The 18565-nt window shown below is 40.8% G+C and overlaps 1 protein-coding gene across 2 annotated transcripts in view; it reads left to right on the top strand.

Moving 5' to 3' along the window:
* The window catches only part of EML6 (EMAP like 6), a 373229-nt gene that overhangs the window by 312066 nt on the left and 42598 nt on the right, over positions 1-18565 (top strand). For both annotated transcript variants that reach the window (XM_065401031.1, XM_065401032.1), the window contains exons 24-28: positions 1452-1540; positions 2726-2902; positions 3026-3227; positions 3800-3926; positions 16552-16630. In XM_065401031.1, coding sequence (XP_065257103.1) covers positions 1452-1540; positions 2726-2902; positions 3026-3227; positions 3800-3926; positions 16552-16630 — 674 coding nt within the window. The remainder of the gene's footprint in view (positions 1-1451; positions 1541-2725; positions 2903-3025; positions 3228-3799; positions 3927-16551; positions 16631-18565) is intronic.

Raw genomic sequence — 18565 nt, forward strand, 5'->3', positions numbered from 1 at the left:
CCGTACTCAGAGAGTTGTTATTAATGGTTCCCAATCCTGCTGGAAAGGCATAATGAGTGGGGTACCGCAGGGGTCTGTTTTGGGACCGGCTCTGTTCAATATCTTCATCAACGACTTAGATATTGGCATAGAAAGTACGCTTATTAAGTTTGCGGATGATACCAAACTGGGAGGGATTGCAACTGCTTTGGAGGACAGGGTCATAATTCAAAATGATCTGGACAAATTGGAGAAATGGTCTGAGTTAAACAGGATGAAGTTTAACAAAGACAAATGCAAAGTGCTCCACTTAGGAAGAAAAAATCAGTTTCACACATACAGAATGGGAAGAGACTGTCTAGGAAGGAGTACGGCAGAAAGGGATCTAGGGGTTATAGTGGACCACAAGCTAAATATGAGTCAACAGTGTGATGCTGTTGCAAAAAAAGCAAACATGATTCTGGGATGTATTAACAGGTGTGTTGTGAGCAAGACACGAGAAGTCATTCTTCCGCTCTACTCTGCTCTGGTTAGGCCTCAGCTGGAGTATTGTGTCCAGTTCTGGGCACCGCATTTCAAAAAAGATGTGGAGAAATTGGAAAGGGTCCAGAGAAGAGCAACAATAATGATTAAAGGTCTTGAGAACATGACCTATGAAGGAAGGCTGAAAGAATTGGGTTTGTTTAGTTTGGAAAAGAGAAGACTGAGAGGGGACATGATAGCAGTTTTCAGGTATTTAAAAGGGTGTCATAAGGAGGAGGGAGAAAACTTGTTCACCTTAGCCTCTAAGGATAGAACAAGAAGCAATGGGTTTAAACTGCAGCAAGGGAGGTCTAGGTTGGACATTAGGAAAAAGTTCCTAACTGTCAGGGTGGTTAAACACTGGAATAGATTGCCTAGGGAGGTTGTGGAATCTCCATCTCTGGAGATATTTAAGAGTAGGTTAGATAATGTCTATCAGGGATGGTCTAGACAGTATTTGGTCCTCCCATGCGGGCAGGGGACTGGACTCGATGACCTCTCGAGGTCCCTTCCAGTCCTAGAATCTATGAATCTATGAATATGAAATCTCACATTTAGGACTTGATCCAGCAAAGTGCTAAGCACCTCTGAGGCTACTCAGCACCATGCGTGACTTGGCCCGTACTCAGCTGTTTGTGAGTAGTATCTAAACAACCATTTTTAGAAACTGAATTTATATTAATAAATGATAATGCATAGGTATTTGTGACAAAATGATAAGCATGACCTACAGAGCATTAATATAAATACAGATGGACTGTATTTATATTAATACAGATGGACTGTATTTATATTAATGCTCTGTAGGTCATGCTTATCATTTTGTCACAAATACCTATGCAGGATGTGCATTCAAATTTTTTATAACACCTCATCACTCAATAAAAAGGGCACTTCATAATATTCCAATCATGTATAAAATAAATAATAAACTCGTATTTCACATACAGGAAAGTTATTGCAAGTCAATTCTGGTGCCAAAGAACAACTGTTTTTTGAAGCACCAAGAGGAAAAAGACATATTATAAGAGCTGCTGAGGTATGGATCATACTAATTACATTTTCTGATTACTTCACTCAGTACTAACTTGAAGGTTTTATATTGTGAATGTTGTTATATGATACTGCTGAAAATTAGTGTATTACTTATTTAAATGGTATGTCTTCTTCATATACCTTCCCCTATGCTACCGCACTTTTAAGTTTACAAAGTGCTTCACAGACATTAGTGAATTTTCACAACAGCCCTGTGAAGTAGGCCTTTGTAAGTATTATAACATACAGATGTTACATATACAAAAGTTAATCCTTATAATGGATATAATTAGAACTGCTTAATCACTCAGTATCATACCTTTTATGCAGCTACATTACTCTAAGCACTTAACAAACATTAGTATTTCAAAATTAGAACCATTTCAGATAAGCATTTTAATTCAGATCTGATCAAATATTGTAAATATTGTGGGTGAGATTTTCAAAAGGATTTGGCATTGAACTAACTTTTCTCTCCCATTGAAATAAGTTGAAAAGTAGATTAAAAAGTGCAGATTTACTAAAATTCTCACAATAAATCTCAGAATGAAATTACATGAGTGCAGAAAAGACACCACCAAATTTTCCATCACCTGCAATATCTGCAGGTGCATCCATTTGTTCTTTTAGAAGAAGAATTTATGTGCAAATATATATTTGTGCATTCCAGACAAGTAATTCCACATAATCTCTTTGCATGAACTTGTTTTGTATTTAATCTGCGTGCAGGCAATTTAAGTGCAATTTAGGAAGCTACTTTTAAAAGCGTGTGGCCTCATTTTTAAGGGATGCTGAACACCTGCAACTCTCAATAACTTTAATGAGAGCTGCCAATATTCATCACCTCCGAAAATCTCTAAACAGTTTAAATCCAAATGCTAATGACCAATGATCTCTCCCTGGAGAATAAAAAATGTATAGCAAAAAAGTAAAATTCCAGGAACTCTACCTTGTAGTATAGCAGTTTTAATAAAGGTAATAAATGATATTTAGCATTAATCATCTGGAAATAAACACACTGTAAGCTAACAAAAACAAAAACAAAAAATCATTTTGGCCAAGCCCATATGCAAGTTGATCTGTCAAAACTAGTTTGTTAGTTTCGTAGTTCAAGAGAAAAATGTAACAACTCAAGCAGTGTATTGGACGTTTGTCAAGATTACTTTGTTTTGGGAATTTTTGTTTCCAGATAGAGAAGATTGAATGGGATACCTGGACATGTGTTCTTGGTCCTACTTGTGAAGGAATCTGGCCCATGCATAGTGATGTCACTGTTGTAAATGCAGCTACTCTTACAAAAGATGGTTCACTGTTAGCTACAGGAGATGACTTTGGTTTTGTGAAGCTTTTTTCATATCCTGTGAAGGTAATAAATAGTATTTACTCATCAGATTAGAAGCCGTGTTGGAAAGGGAAGTGGGGAAAATTTCTGTAGGAAAATGTGAAAAATGAATAGTTTAAGTGATAATGTGTATTCTTTATATTGCAGGGGCAACGTGCAAAGTTCAAGAAGTATGTGGGTCATAGTGCCCATGTAACCAACGTTCGATGGTTACATAATGATTCTGTGCTACTGACTGTAGGTGGTGCTGATACTGCTTTGATGATCTGGACAAGAGAGTTTGTGGGCATCCAAGAGAGTAAATTGGTTGACAGTGAGGAGTCAGATACAGATGCAGAAGAGGATGGAGGTAAAAGAAGAATATGCAAAATACATATTAAATGTAGCCCTGATCTCACAAAGACTCACATATGTTCTTAACTTTAAGCATGTGAGGAAACCTATTGAGTTCAATGGGACTCCTCATGTGCTTAAAGTTAAGTACGTGCTTAAAGTTAACTATGTGTAAGTCTTTGTAGGATCAGGACCTAAGGGTATGTCTATACTACCCACCGGATCGGCGGGTAGTGATCGATCTATCGGGGATCGATTTATCGCGTCTAGTGTAGATGCGATAAATCGATCGGTCTGCCGTCGACTCCTGTACTCCACCACGGCGAGAGGCGGAAGCAGAGTCGACGGGGGAGCGGCGGCAGTCGACCCCGCGCCGTGAGGGCGTGAGGTAAGTCGACCTAAGATACGTCGACTTCAGCTACGCTATTCTCGTAGCTGAAGTTGGATCTTAGGTCGAGCCCCCCTCCCAGAGTGTAGACCAGGCCTTAGACTGCTTCTGTTGTTGCAGATCTTTCTATTTCTTATTTCTCCAATACAAAATTGAAAACAAACTACACAGGTGTCATTTTATTTTTCACATTATTAAAGGTTATGACAGTGATGTTGCAAGAGAAAAGGCTATTGATTATACAACAAAGATCTATGCAGTAAGCATCCGAGAAATGGAAGGAACAAAGCCACACCAGCAGCTGAAGGAGGTTTCAGTTGAGGAAAGGTATGGCATGCAAAGGCATTCATTTCCATATATTCAATAAATTCTTCTGACTTTGCTTTTATTGAACTAAAAAAAGTCTGTTAGAAATATTGACAAGACAGCATTTTAAAATTCTTATGTCCCAGTGCATCATGGTTTAAATTGGGGATATGTTTGTGTGCCTTGGGCAGTGGAGAAGGGTTATTTGTTAACCACAGAGGTGTCAATCTTTTTTTCTTCCAAATTCATGTTTACGGTCTTACGTATTCTTACTTTTAGATATGAAGTGAAACAGTAAACTTAAGGTATCCCCAAATAGGAAGTAATACCTGCTAGTCTTTGTGAACTTACATCTTCAAAATTACAGAATGAAATCAAATCAAATCTCAAGTTAAATGAGTTGACTTGATTCATCTTGATCTCTAGAGGATGTTTGTCCTTATCATTAAACCACAGAATTCAGCAGTCTGCCTTCAAGAGTGGTTTAGGATGTGAATAAAAAGGGCATTACTGATCAGATCTGAACTATACTGTGCTCTTTGGGTGAAGATGCTCATTTTTTTAAATATTTATTCTTTAAAAATATTCCCACTCATCTGTGCATTTGGTTTCAGTACCAGCCTTATATCCTATAAATTCCTTGTGAGCATTTTTGAAGTCCCCTTCTATCTTTTACATGGCTGCTGTATGCTCTCTTAATTAGTGTGTGTTTGTTTTAAAAAGATGGAACTGGTAGCATCACCCTATAGTTTAGGTTGCCTGACCATTTCCATTATAAGACAGTAAGAAGGAGGAAGTAGTCCTATAGGAATGCAGAGGGGTGAGAAATTGGGAGGAAGATAAGGAGAGAGGGGTGTTGCAGAAGCCAGAGGATGAGAAGTTCCAAAAGGGATGTGGGAAAGGAACCAAGGTGGAGCAGAGGGGAACAGAGACAGGCCAGGGACAGAAGAGTTTGTTCTGTAACCACTACAGCACGCTTCCCTACAGAACCAGGTATTGAGTCCTGAGTTTCTACTTTATTCTGCTTTGAGCAAATCACTGGCATTACTCTGCTGTGAAAGCACTGGCAGAGTATGTGGCTAATCCACATGGAGGATAACACTCTAGTACTGCTACCAGTTACTATGTTAGCTCAAGTAGTAAAAGTCTGTGCTGTGGATCTAAAGGTCTGAACCCTACTGATGACTCAGAAGAGGAAACCATGTAGTGACCTGGCTGGAAGAGCATCACGAAGAGGAGGCTGCAGTTCTTGGAGTGAGAGGGGCTGTAGCATGAGATAGGATGTGTGAAGACACCATCAAATAGGGGTGTGATGCCTGGCAGAGCTAATCCCCAGGACAGCCAAGGGGAGGCGCCACTAGCAATGAGAGCTTCCCAGGACAGTCTCTCACATAGAGATTTACCCAAAGTCCTTCCATGCAAACCATCTCAGGCCGCCTTCTCCAGCACTGTCCTGATGGTGCCTCTTCCCCAGTGGCTGGTAGGGGAACTCTGGCCTGCCCAGTATTCCGGGTCCCAGTCCAGGGACACCGAACCCAGCAGTTCTGGGCTTTACTCTCTCAGCCCTCACTAACTTTTGAGTGCTTGACTTTGCACCTTCATCTTTTTCTAAAAAAAATGTAATTCTCTAATTAAGAAAAAAATCCTAAAAAAACAGAAATTCCACCCCCAGCCGGAGCCCTCACCCCCTCCCATATGCCAACCCTCTCCCCCACATACCCTGAACCCCTAATTTCTGGCCCCACCCTGGAGCCCACATCCCCAGCCAGAGCACTCACTCTCTCCTTCACCCCAACCCCCTGCCCCAGCCCAGTGAAAGTGAGTGAGGGTGGTGGAGAGCAAGCGATGGAGGGAGGGGGGAATGAGTGGGGGGCAGGGCCTTGGAGAAGGGACAGGGCAGGGACAGGGCCTCAGGGAAGTGTCACAATTTATTTTTATTTTTTAATTAGTACCACCTACCAATAAAAAATTGGGGGGCATAGTTTTGTTATTTACTGTATTTCTTGCAAGTAAATAGAAAAAAGAGTAGGTTAATAACTACTTGGCAATTATCAGGTGACTCCATATTTAAAGGAGCCCAAATATTCTATACATTATGTGGCATTTGCAGTGCAATGCAAACTGTGTGCTATGTGGAACTTCAAACTGGACATCAAACCTGGAAATAGAAATAGGATACACTGGAAATTAAAATGGATTAACGATATGTATTTTTGTGATTTACTAGTTAGAGCGCAGGACTCAGTCAAGAACCCTGGATTCTATTCTCAGCTTAATTTTCTTGCATGTAGTTCAGCTGCTTTTATTGTTGTTTTTAAGGATGTGATGGGTTATATGGTGGACCTATTTAGTATACTACTTTAAAAAAAATTAGATTCTTATATTAGGCCCTGATTTTGGAAAGCCTCTAAACCTGTTCTTAAATCCACCTCTATTCAGGAAAGCACTTAAGCATTTTCTTAAGTTCTGTTGAAATCAATGAGACTTAAGCACATATTTAAACAAATGCTTAAGTGCTTTCCTGAATAGAGATGTTTTCCTGGGTCAAGACCTCCTGCTGCACAGAAGGAACACAATAATTCATTGCAAAATACACAGCTAAAATTTTCAGACTGGCGTGCTTAAAATTGGACACCTATATCTATATGTAAGCACTTAAAATCCCCTACATTTCCCATTGACTTTAATGGGAGCTCTGGATGCCCAGCATCTCAGAAACCAGGCCATTTATTTAAGTGCCTAAATGAAAATATAGGCACCTAATCCAAATTTGAAAATTTTGGCCCACATATTTTGGGACCCACAATTTTTGGAACAAAGACATGAAGTCCCAGAGTTCATGTGTTTTTAAAAATTTACATTTGGGCATCATTTCCCCCCCTGCTTTCACCATATCTACATCTTCTCTACTTTCTTAGTAACAAAATCCTTGTACTTCATTTTATCTTTCTGTAAAATGTGTATAATGATACCTACTGCACATCAACATTTTGAGGTTCATTTAGAAATGTTAAATTTTAATTGTGGGAGAATAGACCTAAGTCAATAGTATGCATGGAATACCACACTGGATCCAGAAAACACAATTCCAAAATATACTGGGCCACATTCCCTCATATGTTCTGGCTCCTTATGCTGCTTGGGTGATACAAAGTTGCTGTATATTCAGTTTAACTTACTAAAAGTTTGGTTTACACCTGTTTTGCATTGTTGGCGCATCAAAAGCAGCCATGGCATACCCATGAATCTGACCCACCGTGTTTACAAGACTACTAAATCTTCATCATTACATTAATGATTGGTGGCATAGGAGATACATGTTTCCTCATTATATGATATTTTGGCCCACATTTCCCCCCACATTTGGATTGCTTTGTGCTATTCATCCGTACAAAACAACATTACAGCTGCTGCAGTTAGCTGTGGGAGAATCAGACCAGAGCAGAGGGATTCTCTGGTGAAGCAGAGCCAGTAGACCTGCTCCTACATCGCTCCCCCTGCCTCTGGCTGTGATAGGGAACACGGCCTAGGGAAGGGAGGTGCTTTGTTCCAGTAGTCCCCAACTGTTATAATAACTTCTTGGCAATCAGTATAAATTAGAACACCACTCAAGTTGCTGTAAACTATTGCAGAGGACAATCCACCCCACAGCCAGCCTGAGATTGAGAGAGTACAATCGTAGCTTACAACATCCCCCATCTGTTGTGCACTGTGTGTTCTTCAACTATTGTTTCTGTCTAATAATCAAAACTAGCATATTACATTTTAACAGCTATCTGAAATTTTTCAAAAATCCCTTATAATGCAGATTAAGAGCTGCATTTTTCCATGTGTTTCACAAAAGATTCACAGGCTGATGTTCATATTTTTATATATGAAAGGTATGGTTTGGGTTACTTTATATACATGGAGTTTGCAGATCTGATGACCTTATTGTGGATCACACACATTTCATATGTAGGTTACTGGATAAAAATATGTGTTAAACATATACAAATCATATTTGATACACATTTAGTTCATCTGAATTATATGTACAAGTGACAAATAAATATGACATACATTTTATGATAAAAAGTTTCTTCAGTCTGAATTAGGTAGTTTGTTTTTATATGAGCCCATCAAACAATACAATTACAATACAAATAATTATGAATTATCCCAAGATACTAATCACTACTAATCATTATGTTCCTATATGCAACCTAGGCATGTATTAACCGAGCTCAAGGACAGAGTTCACAATTTACAAGATCAGTGGCCAAATATGTCAAGGTATTTGAAGCATTCATAGACACCTGCTTCTCTGAGGCCAATGGTACAGGATCTGCTGAAATTGTGTTGAAGTTGAGACATAGGGGTGCAAGCCTCAATTCCATTACATTTTATGCTCCCATGATATTAAGGGCTGACAGTATTGTTGGCACTGAGACTAGATTTCAATACATCAGTGCAAAACTTTTCAGTACAAATTAAGTGAACACATCAGGCTGTCCATTATTTCTTGCTGTGTTCTTCAGTCAGAGATCTGATCCATCTGTTGCTATCACACCTTCAATTGCCTCAGCAGAGTCATGGACCTTCTTATGTCAGGAATAAAAGACAGAGTCAAGTATAAAGTGGAGTTCCATTAGTGCAGAGCAGGCAAAGCTTCACTTGACATGGAGTTGGTATTGATGGCCAGAGTAGTGCATTAAGTCATCAAAAATTCTAGAGCCGTTATACATTAAGATTAAATTGATGAATTGTCCATTGATGGCCGAAAGGGGGTTTTTGAGGTCTGGCTTTGGGACTGATCTGGCTGATACATGCAACACTGATGTAGAACCTCCAGGTCTGCTAGGCCGACTTTATATTAGATGTCTGGGAAACATCAGAGGAGGCCTAGCAGACCCAGATGGGAGCTAACAACTTGCAAGGACATTTGGAAGCAAGTCTCATAGCTGTGCCAGTCAAACTCTTTTCCTGGGCTCAAGATTCAACATTTATGCCAGTCTGTGAGGGACATGTCCAACCACACTCTGAACACTTCCTAAAGATGCTGGGCTGCAAGAATACAAAGAGTTGGCGATAGAACAAACTATACAAAATAAAAAACCTACAAGTTTTCTCTTGCCAATGGATAGGAAGGCCTCAGTTCTTTGACATAGCAGGAGCTTCCAGGCTTGGCATCCCTGGCATTGATTAATGAGGATAGCACTGAGCGCTGATGGAGCCAGTCACAAAAATTCTTTACATCTACTACAAATGAAGGTGTTGAAGCTCCATAGTTTAGAAAAGGTTACTCCTTGAGAAAGCTGACAAGACATTGAGCTGAAGCAGTTCAGCAGGCTATCAATAAAATGTTTTATCACAATGGAGGCCTGGTTTCAGCCTACCGCTTGCCAAAGTGTTGCAAAGGTGACTTTCTCCATGTCTGAGGAAGGAGGGTAGACTTTGTGACTTTGGTTTACTCCTCTGCATTCAGCCTTTGGAAAAGCAAAAGGGAAGAAGGGCTGAGATTTCAGTGGTGAAATGATGATCCAGTTTGATGGACCATGAGCTTAACCATTTTTAAATAGGTCCTCAAATAAAATGTGAAGTGACCACCTCCCCATTCTCCATCACACAGTTTTTCTTCCTTTCCTCAGATAGTCTCTCCACGAACTTCTGCATCAGTCTTCATTCCCTTTCTACCCCCTAAGCCATGCACCTGTATGCATGTCATTACCCAAGCATAAACAGTCTTCACCCACACCCATGCATACCAGATATATGCCAACATCCATACACACTAGTCACACACCAGGACGTGCACTAACACTAGCGGTAGACAGGCAAGAGTACCTTCTATGGTATCGTCAGAGGAGCAGAAGGGTTCTAGCCTTCAAGTGCCTCTCCTCAGCTCCCCTCCCCTCCCCCTGAGACAGAAAAGTTCCTCCCTCCCCATCCCCACAGACAAGAGGAAGGGAGCCAGGTGGATGTTTCTGTCTCGGAAGGGAGCCATCAGAACCCACCTCTCTCTTCAGGCAGGGTTGTTGGGAAGCAGGATTATTCTACTGTCCCTCCCTATGTAGGAGAGGGGCTGACTGTTCTTGCCCCTCCATAGGAAAGAGGCTATAAGAAGAGGGTTGATTATGATAGCTGAATTGCCACTAGCAGAGTGAGCAGGGACTTTGAACTCCATCCCGCTGTTGCAATGTGCCCTGATTTCACCACACATCCAAACTCTATGTAGAGACAGCACATTCAAAGCCAGTGGAGTACAGATCAAAGTCCTGTACTGCATTGGACTTCCAACTCAGGGGCAGACTGACAGGACACTCCAAAGTGCTGAGCCTCTAAGCAGCAGGATTTTCATCCTTGTACAGGGGAAGACAACAACTTTGTAAGCCCATCTGGACAAGTCTAACCTAACCTAAGTCAATGCCTTCAGAAAAGAGTTAAAACCCCTTGTAGCATATGCCTTTTCCTTTGCTTTTTTAGTTGCTTAATAAAAAATAATCATTGTGTAAGTACCTGTGAGGATTATAGAAATCATATAGTATACTAAATGTGAGATTAGTCATGGCCAGGGTTGGGAGCCCCTGAGGCTTAGCAGAGTCCAGTGGCAATGTACTGGTCAGGGAGTCTGGGTGAAGCCTCTTCAGCAGTTGCAGTTTTAGCATGTAACAGTGGGTATATATCTACATTGCAATTAAACACCCATGATTGGCCTGTGTCAGCTGACTTAGCTTATTGTGCTCAGGCTGCAGGGCTGTAAAATTGCGGTATAGATGTTTGGGCTCAGGCTGGAGCCTGGGCTCTGGGACCCTCCCCCTAGCAGAGGTGGAGCTCCGGGGAGGTGGGGCTGGGGGTGAAATTTTAAAATGTCTTCGCAGATGTATTAGTTTATGCATTCAGTTAAGATAATTAATTCATTGTTGTTTCTCTCTCCTCTCCCCCACCTTGTTTTTCTTCTCCCCCCTCCCTCCATATCTGTCTTCCTCTCTCCCCTTATTTCTCTTTTCTTTTCTTGCTCCTCTGATTGGCATTCTGCTCCCTGCTCTGCCTATGTAATTTAGGAACAGCGTGTCAATCAGAGTTGCTGCAGGAATAGTCTCGCGGTGTGGGAGCCCAAAGAGCAGCGCTCCCACACCACGGGACACCTTGGTCAGTGGCAAGACTGTCCTGGACAATCCAGGACAATTGTAAGCCATGTTATATATTACTTAGGAAAATACATAGGAATTATGTCTTATATGAGAAACAGTTTAATGGTTGAATTGGGACCATTTTAACTGACCAAAGCTAGAATTTAAATGACAAGAAGTACAATGAGCCTGTTGACTAACATTACGTTTCATGCCACTAATATGGGAGGCATAATAATGTTTGCATTTTGTATTCTGCTAACACTAATTCATATCCTGTGTTTGCAGCATTCATTTGTTTGACTTGCATGTCTACATAAACTAACAACTTAATAACTATGGTGATGGAAAATCCTTCAATGCAGGTTGAATATGTGGAAAACCAAAAGCAGCGTTAGCATGTCTAGTCCTCTGTTTTGTATCACACTAGTCTGTCCCGTTTACTGTAAGTTATCTGTCATAGGCTGTTTTTCAAATTATCTACTGTGTATTATTTGTAATCCTACACTGTAGTAGGGTACAAAAAGAGGATTTTCCTATCTTCAAATATTGGTTATTCTTTTGTTGATGATTTATTTCTTATAACACAGGGGCTCAGTTTTCAAACAAGCCTCCAAAATTGCACACACATTTTTGCACTATAAATTGAATAGCTAGATGCATAGTTACACAATTTGCTCATGCAAATATGGATTTTACATGTATAATTTTGTGGGTGCAATTTCAGAAGCCAGCTGGGAAATGAATCCCTATTTGTATACACGCATTTGTGGAGACTATTCAGAATGTACTGGAGAAAAATATATTTGGGGTGTAGGAAATAACACAATGAGTCTTTTAACAGAAGAGTGGTCATTGGGGTAGATTGGAATCTTCTGGGATCCCACTTTTTTACCTTCTCTACAGCTCGATGTCAAAATGACCTATTCAAGCTGTAATTGACAGGACACTGCTTCCACTGTGGTTCTCCCCCAGAACTTGAACATATTGTGACTGCTATACTCCCAGCTGCTGGTAGCCTAATGAACTCAGGATCAATCTCTACAAGGCAGCCATTGTGCTGTTGCCAGATCAGAGGGCTGGCCCCAGACTGTTTTTTTGTTTGTGTGAAGCTTTGTGTGCTTCAAAATGAAGTCATTCCAGTACAGTGCGTCTATCCACACAAAGTGCCATCAACATTTCTCCATTCTAACTTGAAAATTGCTTTCTGCTCCAGCATTGTTCAGGAACTGTCAACTGCTTTGAGGTTTTTTTATCATGTGGACTGGAGTCCACTAGGGACCATAGGGAAACCTTCAAAGGCATGTCATTTATGACCTGGCTTGAATCCAATCATCCAGAGGTGAGAGACTAATGTATTCACCCACTATACCACCTCCTTCATTCCAAAAGTTCTCCATATATTACTGAGTGAATATTTTTATTTATCAAATGTCCCCAGCTACCAACAGTCTTATCATGGATGTATTAAATTAATACAATAAATTGATGTCCCCCAACACACCAAATACAAACCCAGCCCCAGCACCCGAGAGAAGCCTGTGAAAAAGAGACATACTTTGCAGGGTATGCTAAATGTCAGCAAACTTGGATTCTGTCAGACTACTAAGGGAAATAAATACCAGAGTTGAGGAATTTCCAGTAAGATCAGCTAGCCATTTAAACTTGGGGACTATTGGCTTGAGTGCCTCAGCTGATCATAACTACTCTGGTAGTATGTGGGGAGAAAGTGATCTCTCACATAGCCAGTAAACAAGTTATACAAAGCTTTTTAGCTCAGAGTTAACAACTTAATTTTTTCCTGGAAGTCAGTGAAGCAAGAAACTGATGCAATATGCTGTCTGCAGCTAGCATCACCAAACAAGATCTTCCAAGTTGCCCTATTTGTGCATACTATTATATAGGAAGGAACCATAGATAGGTGCAGGAGGCCTGCAGTAGCCAAACAGCTAAACAGCTTTGCAGGATATTTACAACAATCAGCTAATTTAAAAATAAAGGTCTCTAGTTCCCGTTCAGAACTGACTATAGTTCCTATTGATCTGCTTTTCTGCTTGTTCATGTTTGGAGAATGAATTAGAATGACATGTGATGCAATGAATAGCTTTCTTTCTTAAAATATATGAAAATGGCTATGACCACCATGCATTCTGCAATATCTTATTTTTGTTTTAAAGAGTGCATCAGCATACATGTAAAATCATGCAGGGTACTGTAAAAACGTTAGTGACTTTGTTGTACTGATATGATTTTTTTTAAATGATGTTTTCTTCTAACCTTGATTAAATTTGATTTGATCCATTATATTCCAAAGCAGGCTATTTCCAGTGTCAAATAACATTATTTTTACTCCCCTGTCCAATATCCATGAAATGTTAAGTAAAAGTAATGACAAAAAAAGATTGTGTAGCCTAACTATTACTTGAATATTATGATGTTATTATAATACACTCCCATACATACATGAGGATGGGAGAACATGAAGAAGTTTTAGGTTTCACAAAATCTTTAAAACTTTTTTGAAAAGTTCTCGATGTTTTGTAACACATTTTAGAATGATGAGAAAAACATCAGCACCCAATGGAAATGGCTTTTTAAGGTCTCGCTTACATCTTTTATGATATGAACAACTTTTTATCAAATCTCAGATTATAACTTTGTCGCCCCAACAGATTTCCCAGGTTTGGATCCCCTTATTCTCTCTCTGACCATGCCTTTCTCTTCTTGGGAGTATGCTCTCTCTCAGGCTTGCTTTTTTTTTCTTTTTCTGTTATTAGAGCATGCGCTCTCGAGCTAGCCACCTTGCTCACTTTTGTGTCCGACTTGGCACCCAGGTCCTCCTCTCTGCCCATCTCTTTGCTTTTGGGCTCACTCTCAATCTCAGTTGCCAGGACTTTTTCCTTGGACTCTCTCAGGTGACAGCGGCTTTATTTGTCTCTTTCATGTAAGGTCCTCTCTGATGGCCCAATCCTGTTTCCAATGACTTCACTAGGAACAGGATTCTCATTATTATTATCATTTTTATTATGCTTGCACTAATCAGAGTCAGATTGTACTATGTGCTGTACACGCACAGACCAAGAGACAATCCCTGCCCCAGAGAGCTTATCCTAATTCTTTCTGACCTGCCCTTTCTACTTCTTTACTCTCCTTCCTAAATAGCTCTGTCTCTTTTTTTCCCTGCAGTCAGGCCTCTTTTTCTCTCCCTTCAGCAACTTGTACCCTTTCCTCTCAACCCTGACTCCACTTCCTCTAATACCTCTCCCCTTTTCTTCCTCTCTCTTCCAAATCTCCCACTCCCAACTTTTCACCTAGCCACTTAATTTGTATACCCTCCCAATGCTGCAACCTCTGCTCACGCATGTTTTATCCTCCTCTTTCTGCTGCTACATCTAAATATTTCACTACAGACTTATTGGTTAGCTGAAGGGAGGAAGAGAATTGTCACTCATATCTTTTTCCACTCCCACCTAACCATCCATAGAAACAGCAGGGCTAATTCTGTTCTGACTCACACAAGTATAAATCTGGATTAGGTCCATGGAAGATGAGTTACAGCTGTGTAAAACTGGTGTAAGAACAGAATCAGGCCCATTATTACGAACAGAAACTAAGTCTGTAGTGATTCAGAGTGCCTGCAAATATTAAAGCCCATAACATTTGAGTGTGTCTACATTTTTCTAGAATTCATTCCTCCTATCTCTTAATGTGCACACATTTTCTTTAAATTACTGGAAAGAAACCGTTAATACTTGTATTATGTTTTAACTTGCTTTCCTTTGGAGGCAGGGAATTGTCAAGTAAGTATTAACACACAGGAAAAGCACAGGTTTCTATGAATGTGCAGTACAGAATGCATAGGTCACAAAGGGTAAATATTCTTAATTTATTACAATGCAAATTTCTCACCCTCAACACTGACATCTTAAGTTTCAAACAAATTAGCGATGACCATAGACTTTTTAAAAGTGAAAATGAACTTGATGTTGCTTTTCTTTTACATTTCTTTTATGAATCACAATGTGAAGATAAAGCACTGAATGCATATGTGTATATATATACATGTATATGTATATATAAATACACACAATATTTGTGTGTATATGTACTGTGTATATATATATATATATATATATATGTGTGTGTGTGTGTGTTTATATTTTCAAAATAAATTTTGTGTTGGCTACCTATTTACTGATTGTGTCATAGTGATAGTATCCTCTTACTTTCATCACAAATCCTGGCTTGCTTTTGTCATAAACTTTAACAGACATTCTTAGGTGAAGAAACATAAAATCAATTCATTTTAAAATTACACTAAAACAGAAAAAAGAGCAGGAAACATGCAAGAAAACAATTGATGCTTTTCTGAATTGCTCATTTAAAGGCCTCATACTAGTTCTGGGTTCAAATTGGCCTTTGCAAAATGTTCTAGCTTAGCTTAATGTTTTATATGGAATGAAATTTTATGATCATTTACTTCCCATCTAGTCTCTGGTGGTGATTATACCATGGTTTGGTTCAGTTATCACTGATGATTACATAATGTGTTTTGACTGAACACTTTCAGAGAAAATAAAGGAACCTTGTTTCCCTGAGAGCAAAAAAATAGAAACTGTCTCAGTACACAAATTGATCTACCAAGAATCAATAGGAATTAGGCTAAATTATGAGATGAACTAGAATACAAACAAACATCCATTGTGTGAAACTCTCAGCAGCACTCATGAGACTGTTGTTATGTTTCCAACAGCTACAGTTTCTATAAGGCACTCTGAAATAACTAAAATACACAAAAGTATACTCTCAGTTCAGTATAAAGTGTGTGGGAAGCATTAATATAGCTTCCTTTTTTCTCCCTGTCCTGTAGGAGCTTTAGTGCAGAGTTTGCCCAGTGATGCCAGGGTATGACCTTTCTGAATTTGTAGACTGGTGCACTCTTTAATTTCTGTTTTAGTTCTTGCTGGCATGCTTGAATAGCATGGTTTGTGCCACACAGGAATGACTGATCAACTCTGAAAATGCTTGTGCATGATTAAAATGGCCAAAATATTTGTATAAACCGTACTAAGTTTCTTACTTGGTTTTATTTGCCGCTTACAAGGGGATCAAGGTAACTCTTTCCTCTTTTATTGTCATAAGATCACCTGCTGATATATTTTGTTAATGTATATTTTGAGCTTTTATTTGCCTGGTTGAGTTGTGGGGGTTTTGTTTGTTTACTTTCTATTTGTTTACTTTCGATTTTGTTTTGCTCTTCTAGAGTCCAACTTTCTGTGCTATATAATGTTGCAATAAATACACTAGCTCTATGCTTTGTGAAACGTTGCCCTTAAAATACCCCAAAGATTATATCACCACAGAAAAAGCAGCTCAGATTAAATAAAAAGGAATAAGTTATCATTTACTGTTTGCATCTGAAGTGATTTTTTTGCCAAGTAAGGATTAATTATACAAGATTACAATGCAAGTACAGCAGGCATTTCAGATGTATTAATTATCTTCTTTTTTTGTTTTCTCTGTGTTTGTTTCAGGCCACCAGTTAGCAGAGCTGCTCCTCAGCCTGAGAAACTGCAAAAGAATGATATCAACAAAAAAAAGAAACTGGTTGAGGTCAGGCTTAGCACTTTTTCTTCTTCTTCTTTTGTAGTATTAATGCTTATTGGGTTAATTTCACCCATACTTTGAGTGCAGACTAAAGTAATGTATAGGCCTGGTTGTGACTCTCTGTACATCCCTAATTTACACAGACATTTGATATATTAAACATGTAAATACTAGTTACACATTGGTTATTTGCACATGCAGTTATCATGACTGCATACAAAATCAAAATGGTGCCCCAAATTATGCTGGTTTTTTGTGTATTATGGAGTGCACATTTTTCTGAAAATGTAGTCCCTAATTTTAAAAATATATGTTCACTACATGCATTGAGCAAGCCAAACACTATAGCTATCTATGGACACCATTTGCAGCAATTACCTGGTCTGTCAATATCACATAGGTTTTAAAAATAATCTGTACTATGTGACCCACACACTAGTTGCCTTCAGTGCCTCGGGAAGGCACATATTAAAGAGAAGTGCAGGATCTGCAAAAACTTCAGACCTCCCACTCTCAAAGACAGGGACATCAGATTAAAAGCCCTATTAATGGAGGCTGCCCTGTGCTCCACGTCAGAACCATGCCGCTCCGACTCAGCACTGAGCACCTCGGCATCAGTGTGGAGTGCTCCCCCAGCACTGGGATCTTCCTGGCACCGCTCCCCCTCTTCCATGTCTAAGAAGAAGCATAAGAAGTCGCAGTCGAACTGAGGTTGTTCCCCGGCACCATGCACAACTACCCGGGAAATTGGAATTCCCACATGAGTTGAGACCCCTGCCGGGCTACTCATCTTCCCTGGAGCCACTTTGGGCAGTGGCTATTCCACCCAGAACACCGAGCACAAATCAGGATCCACAACCGACTCCCATGAGTGGTCGGGGCCTGTAATATTTCTTGGTGCCTTCAACGCCGGAGGTGTTCTGAGCGGCAAGAGACTTGATGTCTCTCCTGGTGCCACTCATGCCTCGGGATCTGGGCCCATCTTCGGCGGACCCCTCGAAGGCGGGTTCCCTCTAAAGGGAAGCCCACAATGAGACCCTCCCATCTGGGCCTCCAACATGGCACCAATCTCCTTCGGGGCACTGATCTCCTTCACAGCACCAATCCCTAGCCCATTGCTCCCCATCACCATGTTGTCACTCTCCAGCCGGCCAATCTCTGCCTGCCTGGCACCGATCCCCGGCACCACAAAGTGCATCTCTGGCACCAAGATGCCAGTCGTCGTCTCCGAGGCATCTCTCCAATCATGACATCTGTCCCCAATCAGCCAGGTACCAGCTAGCATGTGGCAGCTTCAGCCCCACCCTGGTCTCCCAGGGAGGAGTCTTCCTCTGGGTGTGAGTGTGAGCCCTCCCAACCCCCGAGGCTTGGTCGGCACTGATCCCATGGGCCAGAACCGCGACAGGCCCACCGTTGGGCCCCTGGCAGTCCACCCAATAGCCACCCCAATGGCAGTATTGTGCCTCCTGGGGGTTTCCGCCCATGAAGGGCTCATATTCAAACCCCTCTGTGGTTTCTGAGGGCTAGACCTTAGCTTCAGCACTACAGGCACCGGCGCTACAGGCATCAGACTCGGAGCCGTACCTCGGCACCAAGATTCTGGCAGCCCCTGCACAATTGGCACCTGTGGCAGAGGAGGAACCAGCCACACTGCCTATAGCTGCCTCCTCCTCCTCTTCCCTGGATGAGGCAGTGACCGGGCCTGCCAACCCTTTGCCACCTGATGACTTCCATGCCCGTCAAGAGCTGCTCAAAAGAGTGGCCTCCAACTTGGGACTGCAAATCAAGGTTCTCAAGGAACTGGCTGAGAGCCTATTTGACATCTTGGCTGCAGTAGTTCCTTCTAAGGTGGCCTTACCAGTGCACGACAGGGGTGCTAAAACTAGTAAAAGCATTGTGGCAAACGCCATCTTCTCTGCCCCCAACTTCAAAGAGGGCAGA

Source organism: Emys orbicularis, chromosome 3 (assembly GCF_028017835.1).
Source record: "Emys orbicularis isolate rEmyOrb1 chromosome 3, rEmyOrb1.hap1, whole genome shotgun sequence".
NCBI lineage: Eukaryota > Metazoa > Chordata > Testudines > Emydidae > Emys > Emys orbicularis.